Source organism: Caretta caretta, chromosome 1 (genome assembly GCF_965140235.1).
Source record: "Caretta caretta isolate rCarCar2 chromosome 1, rCarCar1.hap1, whole genome shotgun sequence".
Taxonomy (NCBI): domain Eukaryota; kingdom Metazoa; phylum Chordata; order Testudines; family Cheloniidae; genus Caretta; species Caretta caretta.
Genome location: NC_134206.1, coordinates 255097325 through 255113650, shown reverse-complemented (window position 1 = coordinate 255113650; position 16326 = coordinate 255097325). Strand labels below are relative to the sequence as shown.

The following is a 16326-nucleotide window of genomic DNA, read 5'->3' as shown; positions in this document are numbered from 1 at the left end:
GGAGAAATGCTGCTGACTGAGTAGTTTATGGAGACTGAACACTTTTCTCATCTCTAGCCTGAAGCACGTTGATATGAAAGACCCTTGCATTCCTGCTGCCCATGTGGGTGGATAGAGAACTTCAGCCTCCACAACTGTGGTTATCACAATGGAGCGACAATCCTGGTATGGGGTCTTTGCATGCTATTGCAATGCAAATAAGTAATAATGATAGTAAAAGGAAAAACAATAGTACATCTTATTCTAATATTTCTTCTGGGGAAAAAGAAGTCCACGCATTACAACACTGTCACGACCCAAATCAATCAACCATACTAACTCAGAGGACAAGTCAGGACTTTTAAACTCCCAAGCCCTACTCTCCTTAACAGAACAAAACACTGTTGGCCATTGGTCTCTGCAGGACAGCCTCACCAGAGTATACCCAGCAAATCATTAAGGGTCTATTCCAGCACCCACTGAAGTCAAAAGACAAACTCTCATTGACTTCAGTAGACGCAGGAGCAGGGCCTAACAGCTTTCAACCGAAACACAAAGTTTACATGATAGGATCTAATTCTTGAACATAACATTACTGGAATAGGGAGCTGAGTAAAGCCCACTGAAGTCAATAGGGTCTTTCTATTGCTTTCAACAGGCTTTGGATCAGATGCTAAATCCATAAAGCACTACCTATATATAAATAAAACTTTCCTAGTGGCTCCGTTTTCTCCAGGAGCTAAGCCTTCAGCGTCTTTATTATTTATTTATTTATGAATGCTACTGGTGGTGATGAAAACCCTCTAGCAGGGACCAGAATGTAACAGGTCTATAGTTATTTCATGAGTCTGCAAACAGATGAAACAATGGAGCAAACTCATCCCTGGCGTCACTCCCCTGACTTTAACAGAGTTACCTCTGAATCGAATTTGATCCAATAGCTATAAGAGACTTCTCTAGTTTATCATAAGGGGCGTCAACTGCATAGCCTAACGACAACAGTTTTAAATTGACAGCATTTAACTATTTCAGTGCTAATCATCTGAGCATTAACATCTAGCTGTGCTTAGCCACTGGTTGAGTAGCATGGAAATTAGGCTGGAAAAGATCTGGCAGGTCACTTTAACCATGTTCTGGGGCCCTGCTAGGGTTGTTCCCTACTGTGCATTCTCTAGGGCTTTGTCTAGTCTAGTTTTAAATGTTCCATCGCTTCCCTGGAGATGGTTATTATTCACTCTAATAGACTCTTCCCTGCTAGGAAGTGTATCTCCAGCCTAATGTTTCTTTTTCTTAAATTCATCCCATTACTCCTAGTTATTATTCCAAGGCTTGGAGTGAGCACTCCAGAAAGAGGGGGAAAGAGAAAAGGGAAGAGGGACAGCATCTATGAGAGGAAAGGTGAAGGAAGTAGCAGCCCACAGAAGAAGGTGGTGTGGGGAGAGTTGAGGGGAGAGCAAACTAAGGTGGAAGCTTAGTAACGAGGCCATGAGCCAAGCACCACCAGAATATTCTCCCCCCAGTTCAACCCTTGCTGCCAATAATACAGACAGCTAGTCCAGCAGACTTGGGACTAGTTCCCTAATAGTGTGCACTACAGGTGATTATGAAGCAGCAAGTCATGGTCAGGCTTATAGCCAGAGCTAGCTATACATCACTTGTTCTGACGAGAAACCCACTCGTGTCTTGCTCCTTCCTTATCTCCTGTAACACACGAGTTTAGTTGCTTGTTGCGTACACCAAAGGCGTCCATCGCCTGAGAAGCACACTATCGTATGCACTGTTGGAAGTGTCCTAAGGTTGACCACAGCAGAGCATTAGAAGCTTTTGAAAGAGTCCCTAAAGGGGAAAAAAAATCATGATCGCTCTGAAAACTTCACCAAAACACTGAGATTTATTTCCTAGCACCAGCCACCTGACGTGGGACTGGGTTACAAACAATTACACGCCTGGTACATGGCAGGGGTCAGTTGCCACCAATTCTAGTGGCTGATGGTACATCTTTTTCAAAACAGTCAAACAAACAAATGCAACTAATATACTATCAACCCAAACCAACCACCAAAAATTAATATGGACAATTAATAAAACATGGAGAGACGTTTAGGCTGTTGGTTAGAGTAGATAACATCAACCGCTAGGGCACATGAAAGTATTCTTCTGCCTCTTCTGGACCATTAGTCAATAACGATTACCTCTCAAGCTCAGTGGCTTTCTGATCACACGGCCACTTGTTCTTTAGGTGGATCTGCTACCTTGATCCTGGGTTTGCTCTTTTTTTGTAATTTCATTGTTGTTGACTGGATGTGCATTATGTCAGCCCATCCAGGAGCACTGCTGGTAGTATCTTGGGTGCCCATTACCTTGGCAAGTTGCCAGATACGGCCTCTTTGAAATCTAACATTCTTTCCCACTCGCAACAGGGGTAAGTGTCTAGCATTCTTCTTGTAGTAGTTTCTTTATGTTCTAGTTTCTTGGACTATCGTTCTGTTGGAACTACTTCAGGGTTAATTGTCTTTGGTCAAAGAAACATGCTAAAGGTCTTTGTCCTTCCACCCATAAATCTCTGAACTGGTGGTCCTAATGAAGCATTGTGAGGGATGTTGTGATATTCCAACAATGCCAAGTATGGACCCCGTGAATCCAATGGGGCCCTTTTGTTCTGTTTATTCATTTTTTGCTCTTTGTATTGACTTGTGTGCTAACCCATTTTATGGTGTGTAGTATGGGCTTGCCCTGCTGTGCTTGAACTGATACACCTGAAAGAGTTGTGAATTATAGCCCATTATTTGTTGTTAACTCATCTGGAATCTCATGGTGAGCAAATCGTGTTTACACTGTGCTATTACCTTGTTACTTCATGTGTTGTGCAACAGCTCAGTTTTAAAAATCTGGAGTAATATTTCACCCAAGAGGGCATATTTCAGTTTTAAAAGACTGGCCCAAACCTTGGACCAAGGACATTCAGGAATCTTATGTGGTTGCAATGGTTCATTTGCATTCTGATTCCTCTATTTCACTACAGATCTTATTTTTCATAGCAGCATTTATGCCTGGCAAGACAGGAACATCTCAAACTCTGTCCTTATCCTCCTCAGGAACCACATGGTGATTTATGTTTGGTATATCTGACCTCATGTTCTGCGTGGAATTATGATGACAGCCATTCTCCAGCATTCCACATATTTTGGGCAGTAGTTTTCACCAGCATTGTAAGCATGCACTGTTCTTTGCAATGTCAAGTCCATTTCTCACAGTAGCCTTGCTTTGACCTAGTGATCAGTTATACCAGAAATAAACTGATATCTAATTGATCCATCTGTTAACTATTCAAATTCACCTGACTTAGTCATTACCTAGCTCTGCAACATGATGGTCAATCATCTGCCCCAGCACCTGGTTTTTTTTTAAAGAATATATACCTTGAATGTATTCCTGAATTTTTTGGAAAAAAAATTCGTCAGTTTGCAGCCACATTCATGCTCTCATTTTAATGTATTATGTAGATCTCCAGTGATTCTGGGTCTGCCGCACATAGCAGTATGGAAGATTTTACCTTCTCTGATTTCTCTGCAACATTTCCTTCCAGGAACATTTGACAGTTCACAATCACCTCCTCCTTTTCTGTGCCAGGTTCATTCCCAGGCCGAAGGACAGCTCCCTCTCTGCACTTTTGCCAAAAATTCCATTTACTTTGAACCCCATGTAATCAATGTGTGACACACACGAGTGTTCATAAGAGACTGGTCTTTGTTTCTTGGTCCCAGTCACCTGGCAGGGGTATCCACTCATTAGTAGCTTTTGGGGGGAAATCATCATGATAACCCTTGAACTTCAACCCACTAGCGCATGCAAAGAGGCATGAAAGCCCCAGACCATTGATTCAGTCCCACAGGGGTACAAAACTAAAGTGAGTTGGCTGGATACAATATCTATGAGAAGCAGGTCTACACCAGGTGCCCATGCTATGCTTCCTTCCCTGCAACAGGCGCTGCTGAATCTAACAGCAAGCCAAGTTGGCCCAACACAGTGATCAGTGCTTAAAGTGGTCTGAAAAAATGTGGGGGGTCTATAATAATCCGGGAGATGCAACTTCTATAAAACTGTGCTTAAAGTGTGCCCCTCAGTGACCTGGTTCAATTCTTAATTATTATTTTTTGCCAGGTCTGTGATCCCTTGTGACCTCTCCTCCTACACACACTTTAAGCACTGAGGTGGTGCATCAGTAAGACAGGCAGGCAAAGAGGACAAAGCAAGAAGACAAGTGATGAGGGGGAAGAGACAAGAAAACAATGACAATAGGGATGGGGGATGAGGAAGACAATTGAGAAAGAAAAGAAAAGGGGGAGGAAGAGGAAATATTGCGGTGGGGGGGTGGGACTGGTAAAAGGAGGTAGCCAAGAAGAAAGGAGGATGGAGGGAGAGAAGATAAAGATGGAGAAGATACCAAACAAACAGAGAAAAGGGAGACCAGCAGAAAAGGGAAAAAGTATACAAGAGCCAGAGAAATCTGTCCCATCAAAAAGAGCACCACTTGCCAGACCCATACAGAAATCTTGACTCTCAAAGAAGTCCAGATGGGCCATCTGGATTGGCAGCAGCCATATGGAAGGACCCAAATACTAAAAAAAAAAAAAAACCCAGCAAAACAAAGCAATAGAAATGAAGATATACTAAAGGGTAAAAAGAGAAGAGAACAGTATTTCTTTTCGAATTTAAAAATGCATCCGGAGCATATTTGTTTTACAAAATTAGAAGGGGTGGTAATCAATAATAAATAAAATCATACGTATTAATTAATTAATTAATTAATAAACAATGTGCCCTAGGCCATCCTAGAGGTCCCAGCAAAGATCAGTGTCCCACAGTACTATGGACTGTACATATACACACTAAGAGTTCTCGTCAGAAGCAGGGAATGGGTGACAGGGGATGGATCCCTTGATGATTACCTGTTCTGTTCATTCCCTCTGAAGCACCTGGCACTGGCCACTGTCGGAAGACAGGATACTGGGCTACATGGACCTTTGGTCTGATCCATTATGGCCATTATGTTTTATCCCACAGAGCTTACCAGCTAAATATATTTCTGAGAGGTTTCTCAACAGCTCTCCACTCTGCCCCCAATATACGCAAATTAGAGATTCAAAAACCTAGAGCAAATTCAATTCCTTCCGCTCCTTCTCCCCTCAGAAAGTAGCACAAGTTTCTCAAACTGCGAGGCTGACCTCCTGGAGAAGGCTCCATTTCCCACAATGTGCAAGCAAGGCCAGGGAACAGGAAAAAAGAAAAGGGCTAAGACAAGAATCTAGTCCTGAATATTCAGCGCTGAATGCTAGCTGCTCAATAGATGGGCTGTTTGCAGGAGCTCCAAGTGGAAATGATCCAGCAAGCTGGAGAAGTAAACAGGCTGCTCCGTCCATGTGATTAAAATGCTTTCTAACTGCAGCCTCCCAGTCCATGAACCCTCCTCCCCTCCACCATGAATGCTCTTTGCTGCCCCGACCCACACCAATTAAAATGTTTATATTAGGGCTGTCAATTAATCGCAGTTAACTCACGTGATTAACTCCAGAAAATTAATCACGATTTAAAAAATTAATCACAATTAATCACAGTTTTATTTGCACTGATAAACAATAGAATACCAATAGAAATTTATAAAATATTTTGGATGTTTTTCTACATTTTCATATATATTGTATTCTGTGTTGTAACTGAAATCAAAGTGTATATATTAGTTTTGCTTATAAATATTTGCACTGTAAAAATGATAAACAAAAGAAATAGTATTTTTCAATTCACCTCATACAAGTACTGTAGTGCAATCTCTTTATCGTGGAACTACAACTTACAAACGTGGGGGGGGTTGGTACACAACTGCACTCAAAAACAAAACAATGTAAAACTTCAGAGCCTACAGTTCCACTCAGTCCTACTTCTTGTTCAGCCAATCGCTAAGACAAACAAATTTATTTCCATTTACAAGAGATAATGCTGCCCTCTTCTTATTTATAGTGTCACCAGAAAGTGAGAACAGGCTTTTGCATGGCATTTTTGCAGTCAGTGTTGCAAGGTATTAATGTGCCAGATATGCTAAACATTTGTATGCCCTTTCATGCTTTGGCCACCATTCCAGAGGATATCCTTCCATCCTGATGACGCTCGTTAAAAAAATAACGCATTAATTAAATTTTTGACTGAATTCCTGGGGGAAGAATTGTATGTCCCCTGCTCTATTTTACCCACATTCTTCCATGTATTTCATGTTATAGCAATCTCGGATGATGATCCAGCCCATCTTGTTCCTTTTAAGAACATTTTCACTGCAGATTTGACAAAGCGCAAAGAAGGTACCAATGTGAGATTCTAAAGATAGCAACAGCACTCGACCCAAGGTTTAAGAATTTGAAGTGCCTTCCAAAATCTGAGAGGGATGAGGTGTGGAGCATGTTTTCAGAAGTCTTAAAAGAGAAATACTCCGATGCGGAAATTACAGAACCTGAATCACCAAAAAAGAAAATCTGACTCAGATAATGAAAATGAACATGTGTCGGTCCATACTGCCTTGGATTGTTATCGAGCAGAACCCATCATCAGCATGGATGCACGTCCCCTGGAATGGTGGTTGAAGCATGAAGGGACATATGAACCTTTAGAGCCTCTGGCACGTAAATATCTTGTGACGCTGGCTACAACAGTGCCATGAGAACGCCTGTTCTCACTTTCAGGTGACCTTGTAAACAAGAAGTAGGCAGCATTATCTCCTGAAAAAGTAAACTAACTCTTTGTCTGAGCAATTGGCTGAACAAGAAGTAGGATGGAGTGGACTTGCAGGCTCTAAATTTTACATTGTTTTATTTTTGAACGTAAGTTTTTTTATACATAATTCTACATTTGTAAGTTCAGCTTTCATGATAAAGAGATTGCACTACAGTATTTATATTAGGTGAATGGAAAAATACTATTTCTTTTGGTTTTTACAGTGTAAATACTTGTAATCAAAAATAAATATAAAGTGAGCACTGTACACTTTGTATTCTGTGTTTTCATTGAAATGGATATATTTGAAAATGTAGAAAACATTTAAAAATATTTAAATAAATGGTATTCTATTATTAACAGTGTGATTAATTGCATGATTAATCGCGATTAATTTTTGTAATCGCTTGACAGCCCTAGTTTATATTGAGGTGTGGGGGCAAGTATTGTCTCTACCACCCTGTGTTTAGGAGAGGAATTTTGGCACCAAGTTTGGGAAACCCTGGGCTACAGAATCAACCACAACTTTGGGCTCCGTTATCATTGCCATTGACGAGAAAGGCAAAACAGAGGGCCAGATCTTCCGAAGAGTTCAGGACTCGGCAGCTCCCATTGTTTTCAGAGCGGGCAGCGGGGTGGGTGGAGTAAATCCATGAACCTGCAAGGAGCTCTGCTAGGGCAATGAGGCTGTGTGCAGGTGAAGGGGCCCACTCAAGCAGAACCCCTTTCAGGGCCCAGGGCTTCCCTCACATGGCACAATAATATATGTCCGGTGGTAGATTTTAGAAGTCCAGGAGAACAGGCTTCTCCGGAAGCTGGACGTACGTTGTGCTGATTTAGGCCTTTCCCCCCAGCGTTACCTCTGGCAACTTGATTTCATCACCAATAGCATGTGCACCCTGTCTCTGTGTAGTTTTAGTACTCATCAAATATTGTGCAGAAATGAATACAATACAGGAAAAGTATGTTTTAACCTAATGTATCATTCCATTCAGTGTATCACTATTCACCCTACATCTCTTTTATCTGCTGTAATCAAGATGATTTCTTACTGTAATTCTCTTTGCCATTTTACTGCAGTATAAATGTACCACAGACTAAGGATAGAATCCAGTGCCTGTTGGCTTCAATGGAGAGACTCCCAGTGAATGACTCCATTCGGCTCTGGTTCAGGCCCTGTAAATCTGTGTAGCAACCTAAAGTTCACAGCATCTGTATTTCAGTGTTTTGCTTACTCAGGGCCTGATCCTATAAACTTCTACTCAGGTGAGTAGCTGTTACTCCTGCAGGTAGCCCTATCCAATGTAATGGGAAAGCTCACGAGTACAGGTTTGTGGTGTCAGACCCCAACTAGCTGCATCACCTGAAATAGCTGTGCTGGGGAAAGCTGGCTATAGGAGGCCCGTTAGTATTATTCTGACCAGAGCAGGTTTTACAAAAACTTTAAAAGTGAGTACTGATTAGAAAAGAAAAAAAAGAAAGAAAAAAGAAGTGACTCAAATACTAATGTGTCTCAGGACATTTGTCCTTAAGCCACAACAATTTCTAATCATCTATTCTTTAAGTCCTGACTTCAGGCAAAACTCCGATTTCTTTCAAGACTGGCTATCAACTTTGCAACTGAATTAACCCTCCCCCCTGAAGAATAGGGTTTACAATGGATGTGCTGACATAACGTAAGAGCCTAACCCTGTAGTACTGATTTGCCCAAAGTTCCTATTGTCTTCAATGGCAGTTTTGTCCACCTAATGACTGCAGAATCAGGCCAGGAATAGCATAGAAAAATAATGAAATCGAAATGCATATCAAGAGCTGAATGCTTTAGAATTAATGACTCTTTCTTAATGCTGTGGGTTTTAGTTGGGACTGTTTCTCGGAAAGACACCTGTCTATCCTGCTATCCTGGTACTTCTGTTGTTGCTCATCATCATAATGAAGTGAGCTGTAGCTCACGAAAGCTTATGCTCAAATAAATTGGTTAGTCTCTAAGGTGCCACAAGTACTCCTTTTCTTTTTGCGAATACAGACTAACACGGCTGCTACTCTGAAACCCATCATAATATAGGAGCTCTTATTTAGAAAACCTGGTGAGAATTTGTTAATTGTGAACTCTGGTGCGCTAGCTGCTGAGAACTGGCTATTTCAGTCACATAACAAAGACCATTTTAGAGACATAATTTCACTTTCCAAACCCCTCCCCACCCCACCACCACACACACTTAACTGCAGCCACAGGGAAATAAACAAAACATTCCTGAGCTGAGAATTTTGTCCTTTCTTGGACAGGTTGGGGGAACTTTAAACTGCAAGGGAGCCTTTTCTCAGTTATTGAAGCCAGTGGACCCCATCCTCCTGCTGACCCCCTCTTTCTTTCTCTATGACAAGTTTAATATGAAGGGGAAAACTTGCCAAAAACATTTAGCATGATCAATTGTACTCAGGGGGTGAAATCTTGGCCCTGTTTGAAGTCAATGTATTTTGCCATTGATAGAGTTTCTAACAGCAGCTGATGTCTTATACCTAATGAACAGATCTGCATGCAAATCTCTAGGAACAAAATAAACAGGAAGGGGACAAAGCCACAACTGCCAGTTACACATGTGACATGGATGCAAAATAAAATTACATATTCACAAGCATTATAAAAACTCATTATAGGCCAAGCTCTTTGTATGAGGAACTCCCATTGATTTCAACAGGCGATTTCCATGGAAGAGAGGGGGATGGAAATGGCAGGATCGGACCCTCTATCAAGTAGAAAATTATACTATACACACACACTTACATCTGAATGCAAATGAGACATGCACACACAGAGACACACACACACACGTGTGCATGCACAAATGTTTGACTATGTACATATTAAAAAACATTCCCTATGCCCAAACTGGCGTAATCATCACCAATTACCCTTCCTCGTTACTACTGTTCTCTATTGTATCCCTCGTGGCAAAACCCATTATACCACCCATCATCCTAGCTAGAATGTCAGCAGTCCGTTTACTCAGCTGCTATGAGTTTCAGGCTCCAGCGGGATCAAGTCTTAGAGAGTATTCATTTTCAGTTACAATGGCATAAATGTATAAAATTCAGCACAGATCTATGGAAATAGACATGAGGGGGGAAATCAGAAAATTCACCTACTTCAATATTCATGCAATAGCGAGCTGATTATTTTTTTGTCATGTAATGTCAAATACCACTCAAAGCGTGGACTTTATACCTGCGTTAGGTACATGACAGCCCACCACTGCTCCAAAGGCGTCGTTACAGTTCTGGCTTTACTCGAGCCCACCTCTTTGAGTCTTGACCTGACGGGGGATGTGTATTCAGACACCACCCCAAGTTTAGCGATCCCAGCATTGCACCTTAATGTCAGGATTTTGCTGGGGAAGGCTCTAAAGTGTGGAACCCGTTCCCCTTGACATTCACCCCAATTCCTCTCATCCTTCTTTATAAACAAACAAGAAAGCCTGGTGTTCTACAGTCAGACACAGCTGCCCCACCCAGCTTTTCCCCCTCTCCTCCATATTGGCCTTATTTTTATTGAATCCCGCCTCCCCACAGATTGATTATTCTTTGGGGCGGTTAAAATAATAAGGGTGTTTTCAAATTATGCTTGATTATATTTTAATAATATTGATATGTAGCACAGAACCCTAGTGTCTCAGCATGAGGGTGTTAAAATAGTCGTCATTGTATAAACAGATTAAATATTTGATAAATATTGAACTCAATAGACAAGAACACTACAGTAAAGCAGGACTGTTCTGTATATCAGATGAGAGCAGGGGGGTCACAAGTGCACAATGTCCACTGGAAGCACCATTGCAGTCTCACACACATGTCCGGAGGGCCCAGTTCTGGAGCCCTTTCTTCAACAGGAGTTTTGCCCAAGTAAAACCTTGAGGACTGTAGCTTAAAAAAAAATATTTTCTCACTCTACTTTTGCAAAATGAGGCACAGTTGTGCCACTCTCCAGGCTATTCGTGTGCGTATTTTTGTTTTAAAAACAACCATTTATAAACAGCAGGCAAATAAAGCACCTTCACTCATTTCACACACACAGCTGAGAAAACTAACACGTCTTTCCCTCGAACTTTTGGAAATAATTCCATAGCAATTGAAGAAAATGTAGACGATCTTTTCCCCTGACTAGAACTCTGAAAGTCAATGTCTAACAGTCCAAAAATCTCTGAAAAGCAGGGTTTAATATAAATTCATGGATACAATGTAAAGTCTTGATCCTAGCGCCTTCCTTGTTCTCACTAAGAGTTCTGCCAGCATAATACCCAAAATAATGCCAGCAGCACCACAATAGTAAACATGAAAAACCATTTCTACCTCTTTCACTGGTGCATTTCTATGAAATCAGATAATGTGGTTAACAGGATTTAGACCCTATAGGACTCAACGCACTATTCTTTGTATATCCACACCATATCAACTTCAAGGTGCAAAAGGAATACAGGATCAGCCCCATGAACATAATGCACTATGTATATGGAAGTACAGAATATAACAAGCACATTTCTACCACAGCATTAGCAATCAATAAAGAAATATAACATGCTTCAGCCATAATAAACAGTTTGTCTCCTAGATAACAATGCAAATTGTTTTGGAAACTTCTTATGAAAAGATAGGTAGTTTTCCAGCAACAAAATAAACCGCTAATTTGAATTTCAAAAATCTGGAGATCTACAGTTAAATACTGTATTATTATTCAAATGTTTTAAAGTTTTATAATCAATCTCTTTGCCAACTAGGACACTAATATTTGTTGAGATTTAAAGTGGTTACATCTTTATACCAATTTTCATGATCAAAATCAATGTATGAAAGCCTTTATAGCTATTATAAGTGAATGTTTACATTCTAGATTTTTTTGAAAAAATGCAAATGAATAAAACAGAATGTTTAAAATGAACTGATATGTTTTAGTAACAAAGATATGTAGCTATAATGTCATCTTCATTCACAGGGAATCATAATAATCCTCATGCAGTGATGATCATATATCCCAAAATTTGACTAATGCTAAAATGCTTTCATCATTTCACGTGATTTAAGCATTTCAGGGTTCACACCAAAAGTGCTTTAAGGACTCTCTGAAATAAATGTAAGCCTTTTGATTGAGTTTAATGGGCTTTGGATCAGGCCCGAAGTATCAGCTTTAGGTCCCACCACCCCCAAAAGGACCTGATCCCTCTCCCACTGAAGTAAGTGGAAGTTTTGCCATTGATTTCATTTGAAGCAACACGGGGCCCAAAAAACTGTAACAACAAGTGTCTCCATACTTTAAACATACATCCAGCACAAACATTCTACTGCAAAACGATCTCCTTTCCATTATCCCCCCCAGCCCTGACATCCTGTGGTACAGATCATTCTCAGAGGGTTTTATAATGCTTGGCAAGATGGCAACACTAGCATGGTCTCCAGTTCCTGTCCTAGGAAAGACATGCTGTTCTTTTGGAACCCAAAAGGATGGGAAGTGATGGAGGTTTCGACCTCTGGGACATGGCTGAAGGTATGTGGAGGTAAAGCTACCCACCTAGGAAAGAGGAGAGCACACACACAACTGCCTTAAAAATAAATAAACAAACACATCATGACCGCCACCAAAACAAAGCTACTGTTTTGATGAAAGGATTAAACTCTGACACGTCATCTAGGGGGAGGGAGGGGAATCATACATTGCAGACCCCTGCTTCTTGTGGAATCTCTGGGTGTGAGGCCTGTTTGGTGTCTGTGTGACTCAGTAATATCGCACAGTGTATCACGCAATATTAAGATGACATGAGAGATTTCCTTTACTTATGGGAAAACTAGCTCTTTGCCCAGTCCTGAAAATATAAAAGCAATACTGTTAGCATGCTTATTCAACAGGTAGTAGACAGAGTCATTTCAAATCTCAGCTGAACACATCACTTTTCTCCTTTGCCTCTACACCTCTGCTTTTCTCTCTCTCTCTGTCACTGATCATTTGCTAGGTAGCTCTGTGAAGCATCTAGAAGATTATGTCAACCAAAGGTGCAATGCAAAATCCAGCTGCGTTGTGTGAGCTGATGCAAGGAAGTGGGTAGTACTAATCATTTGGCTGGAAGGAAGATTGCTCTCCGAGGTGGCCAGAGAACTGATGGTTCTAGATGCCCATCCCTCCCAAGTTTGTTTGGACAGGATTGTTAATGAGTGATTAAGAATGATTTGTTGGAGCTGTTCAGCAGGGTTTCGCCCCTTCTCTTCTGCATGGTTTTATTTCACAGCAAGCTGCAGGGGCTCCTACATTGTATGAGGGGGACATGCATGCTCAATTGGATCCTTGCTCCTTCCACTCCCTCACTCCCCCTTTGTTGTGAACTCGCTGCTGCTTTCTTGGTGCCTCCTGCTCCCAAACGCCTTTTAAAGAACCAAAAACAGAAAACTTATAATATTTTGCTACCCCCTTCCCACTCCCGGAGCTGCCTCCCCCCCAGCTCCCTGCAGTCACCATGGTGATGTCGGGGGCGGGGGGAGGGCTGTGGCTATGGAAACATGTTATTAGTACTTCCACTGCCTTGCAAACTTTTCTCTCGGTGTGTGCGGGAAGGCGCAGAGCTGTCCTGTGAGTTCCAGCGGCTGGGCACCGCTCAGGGCGCGCAAGGCACCATCAGCGCGCACAAGGCACCGCTCTGCCCGCGCAAGGCTCACTGAAGCCAACTCGCATTCTAGGCGCGGTAGCTCTGAGCCCTCTCCCTGCAGCAGGCCCCTTACTGGCCAGGACTCCCATGGATTGCAGTGGGACTGGCCCACCCTGGGGAGAATTGCACCATCTCAAAGGCCCTAGAGGTGGATGAGAAGGAATAGGCTATTCAAAGCAGCAGGAGCAGATGGTGATGATTTCAGGGCCAAATTCTGTTCTCACTCACACCTTGCTTACTTCAATGGGGTTGCGTCGAAGGGGGGTAGACTTTGGCCCTTAAATTGTGAGACATCCCTACCACAGAAGTGACTGCCCAGTTCTATAAGGAGGCTTCTAGCTGCCTAGGTGCTTTCCTGCAGAAGAGCTCTGAGTATCTGGAAAGCTTGTCTCTCTCACCACTAGAAGTTGGACTAATAAAAGATAGTACCCCACCCACCTTGTCTCTCTGGGTGCTTGCTGTGCAGCCATCACCATGGTGTCTGAGCCTGTCCCTGATTGGAGAATTGTGTCCAGAGGAGTCAATGCTGGGAGAGGTATAGAAATGACAGCCCTTACCCTTGCAATGCAGGGTGGGTGATGGGGGGCGGAATGAAAGACGGCAGGATCCGACCCTTGGCTTGGTTCATAATGTGTATATGGCAGGTGTAGCCCTCTTCCGTGCAATGCAGCCTGGCCAGGCTGCGGCTGGCTCTCCACGGAGTCACTTCCTCCCTGGCCAGCAGCCCTGGGGAACGGCTCCCCCTCCAGCCCCCAGAGAAAGATCCCAGCTGGATGGCAAAGGAGACTGCATGGAGCGCAGGAAGGAAGGGGACCCAGGAGGAAGAGAAGGGGGGAACTGGCAGGGATTTGGGGAAAATCCACCATAGGGCGTGTGGGTGTTGGTCTCCCCCTTTGACTGGGGAGGTAAAGGGCATGTGGAGGTGAGGCCGAGGTAGGATTAGGCGGGGGCTTGGTTGCCGGGGTGGGATGGGGCTGGCCATGAGTCTCTCTCCTTCTCCTCCGGGCAAACAGGTACTAGTACTAGACTGGTTGTTTGGGGTCCGTTTTAATGAGTCAGGATGAGCCCTGGGGGAAAAGCTCTCTCTGATTATAGCCATAAAACCCAACCCCCCTGTGAAGATCCCCCCTACTCCTTGCTCTTCCTTTGTAAGTCTAAAACAAAGGGCAGGGTGAGCCGCCAGCTAGCGGTGCGTCTGCAGGGCCTGGATTTTTACACGTTAACTTCCAGCGCCTTGCAGAAGAAAACAAAATCACTCACTCCGCCAAACTTCTGGGTCTTTGCCCAACGCTAGACCTTAAGTGCCTTTAAACAGCATCGCCAGCAAGAGTAGGGGTCCCCTTACAAGAATATCAACAGCCTATCTTCATCGTCGATTAAGGGAGGGGAAGGGCAGACACACTAATAACCGTCTGTCCCAAGCGAAGAAATCTGGGGGCTTTTCCCTTCCTGAACACGGGTTGGGTTCCCTCCACACAGCAATCCCCTGTACAGCCTTGTTTGGACAATCGGGAAACGCTTCAGCTATCAGGAGCCAGGACCACCAGTCCCGGCGCTGCTTCCTCTTGTCTATTTCAATTAGTTTCCAGACCGGAGCTCCTGGATCCCTGCTGCTAGTAAGAAGTGATTCTCTTCTTCTTCATCATCTCTCTTCCCTCCTGTCCACACCTCAGCTAAAGGGTATTTCTTTAGAAGGACAAAAAAAAAAAAAAAAAAAAGGAAACGGAATCTCTCCCTCGGTGTGTGGATGCATCCTTCACTTTCACTCCAGCAAAATTTTGCCTTTGATTCTGAGCACTTGTTGCATATTAAGGGGCGGGGAAGCTTTGCCCGTTGCTATTTAAAACAAAAATCCTCCTAAAAAGTCACAAGACGATGCGGAAGATCTCATTAAAAGGAGAAGGGATTTTGTAATACTTCCAGATTTGTAGCAATCGATTTCTTCTTTGAATTGGTTTTAAAATAACTAATTTCCACGCACGCTGTATCTTAGTTGACGATTCGCTAGGCTAGATTTAAGCCGATGATATTTTATTTTATAAAGCAAAGATTATTAAGTGATTTCAGTGCCTTGCCATTAAAAGTTACGGGCTGGTTGGGTTGTTTCCCCCGTTACTTTAAAAAAAAAAACCAAGAAAATAAAACTGATAAAGAGAAATTAAAACATGGCTGGGTTTTTTTTTTTTTTTCCAATGAAGCTATATTGCTCCTCCAATGCCCTAGGATCTTTACATAACAACTGAAACTCAGAAGAAAAGCTAATTGGATTAAGTCCTCTGAAAGGGAGGCTAAGGTGTCTGAATGAGACAACTGCAAAGCTCCACTTTTCTTGCCATCTGTTTAGCAAGGCTAAAATGTTTTCTGATTAATATTATCTTCATCAATCATGCTGCCATTTATCATAACCCTGCTGCATTTAGAGAACGGCAGCTCACAGAGACGGCCGCAGGGCACAGGTCTGAGCGTTGGGATTGAAAGTATCGGGGATTCCAATCGCCTGTGCCACCGGTAAGTAACAAGCAGTGCCCATAAATAAGTCTGGATTGCGTCCCTGCTAAGAGGGGCAACTTTATCCTACTGTTTAACGACTCTTCACTGAAAACTAGGCGCAGTGTGGGCTGCCTTAGAGCGAGTGTTGCAAATCAGCGAGTACAACGCTTCATTCATTTCAAAACATTTTCATCCTGAGAAAACAAACTCCGGGGTTTTTTTTGTTTTGTTTTGTTTTGTTAAAGGGTCACATCTTTGTAAATTCGCCCCAGCCAGACTATTCCCTCCCCCGCGCCCCCCGAAAGGTTTTGAGTTCCAGCTGTTGCGTTTAGTTCTCAATGCATGCACATAATAATTAGAGCTTCAACAGAAAAAACCCCGGGCAATGATCTCACACTCTGCATTTACAAAA

At 42.7% G+C, this 16326-nt stretch overlaps 1 protein-coding gene across 3 annotated transcripts in view; it reads right to left on the bottom strand.

Moving 5' to 3' along the window:
- RFX4 (regulatory factor X4) overlaps positions 1-16326 on the bottom strand; it is a 132413-nt gene that overhangs the window by 113671 nt on the left and 2416 nt on the right. The window contains exon 1 of one of the 3 annotated variants that reach the window (XM_075123406.1): positions 4929-4965. The exons of the other annotated variants lie outside the window; for them this stretch is intronic. Coding sequence (XP_074979507.1) covers positions 4929-4941 — 13 coding nt within the window. The 5' untranslated portion in view covers positions 4942-4965. Of the gene's footprint in view, positions 1-4928; positions 4966-16326 lie in introns of those variants that run through there. 3 annotated transcript variants of the gene reach the window in all.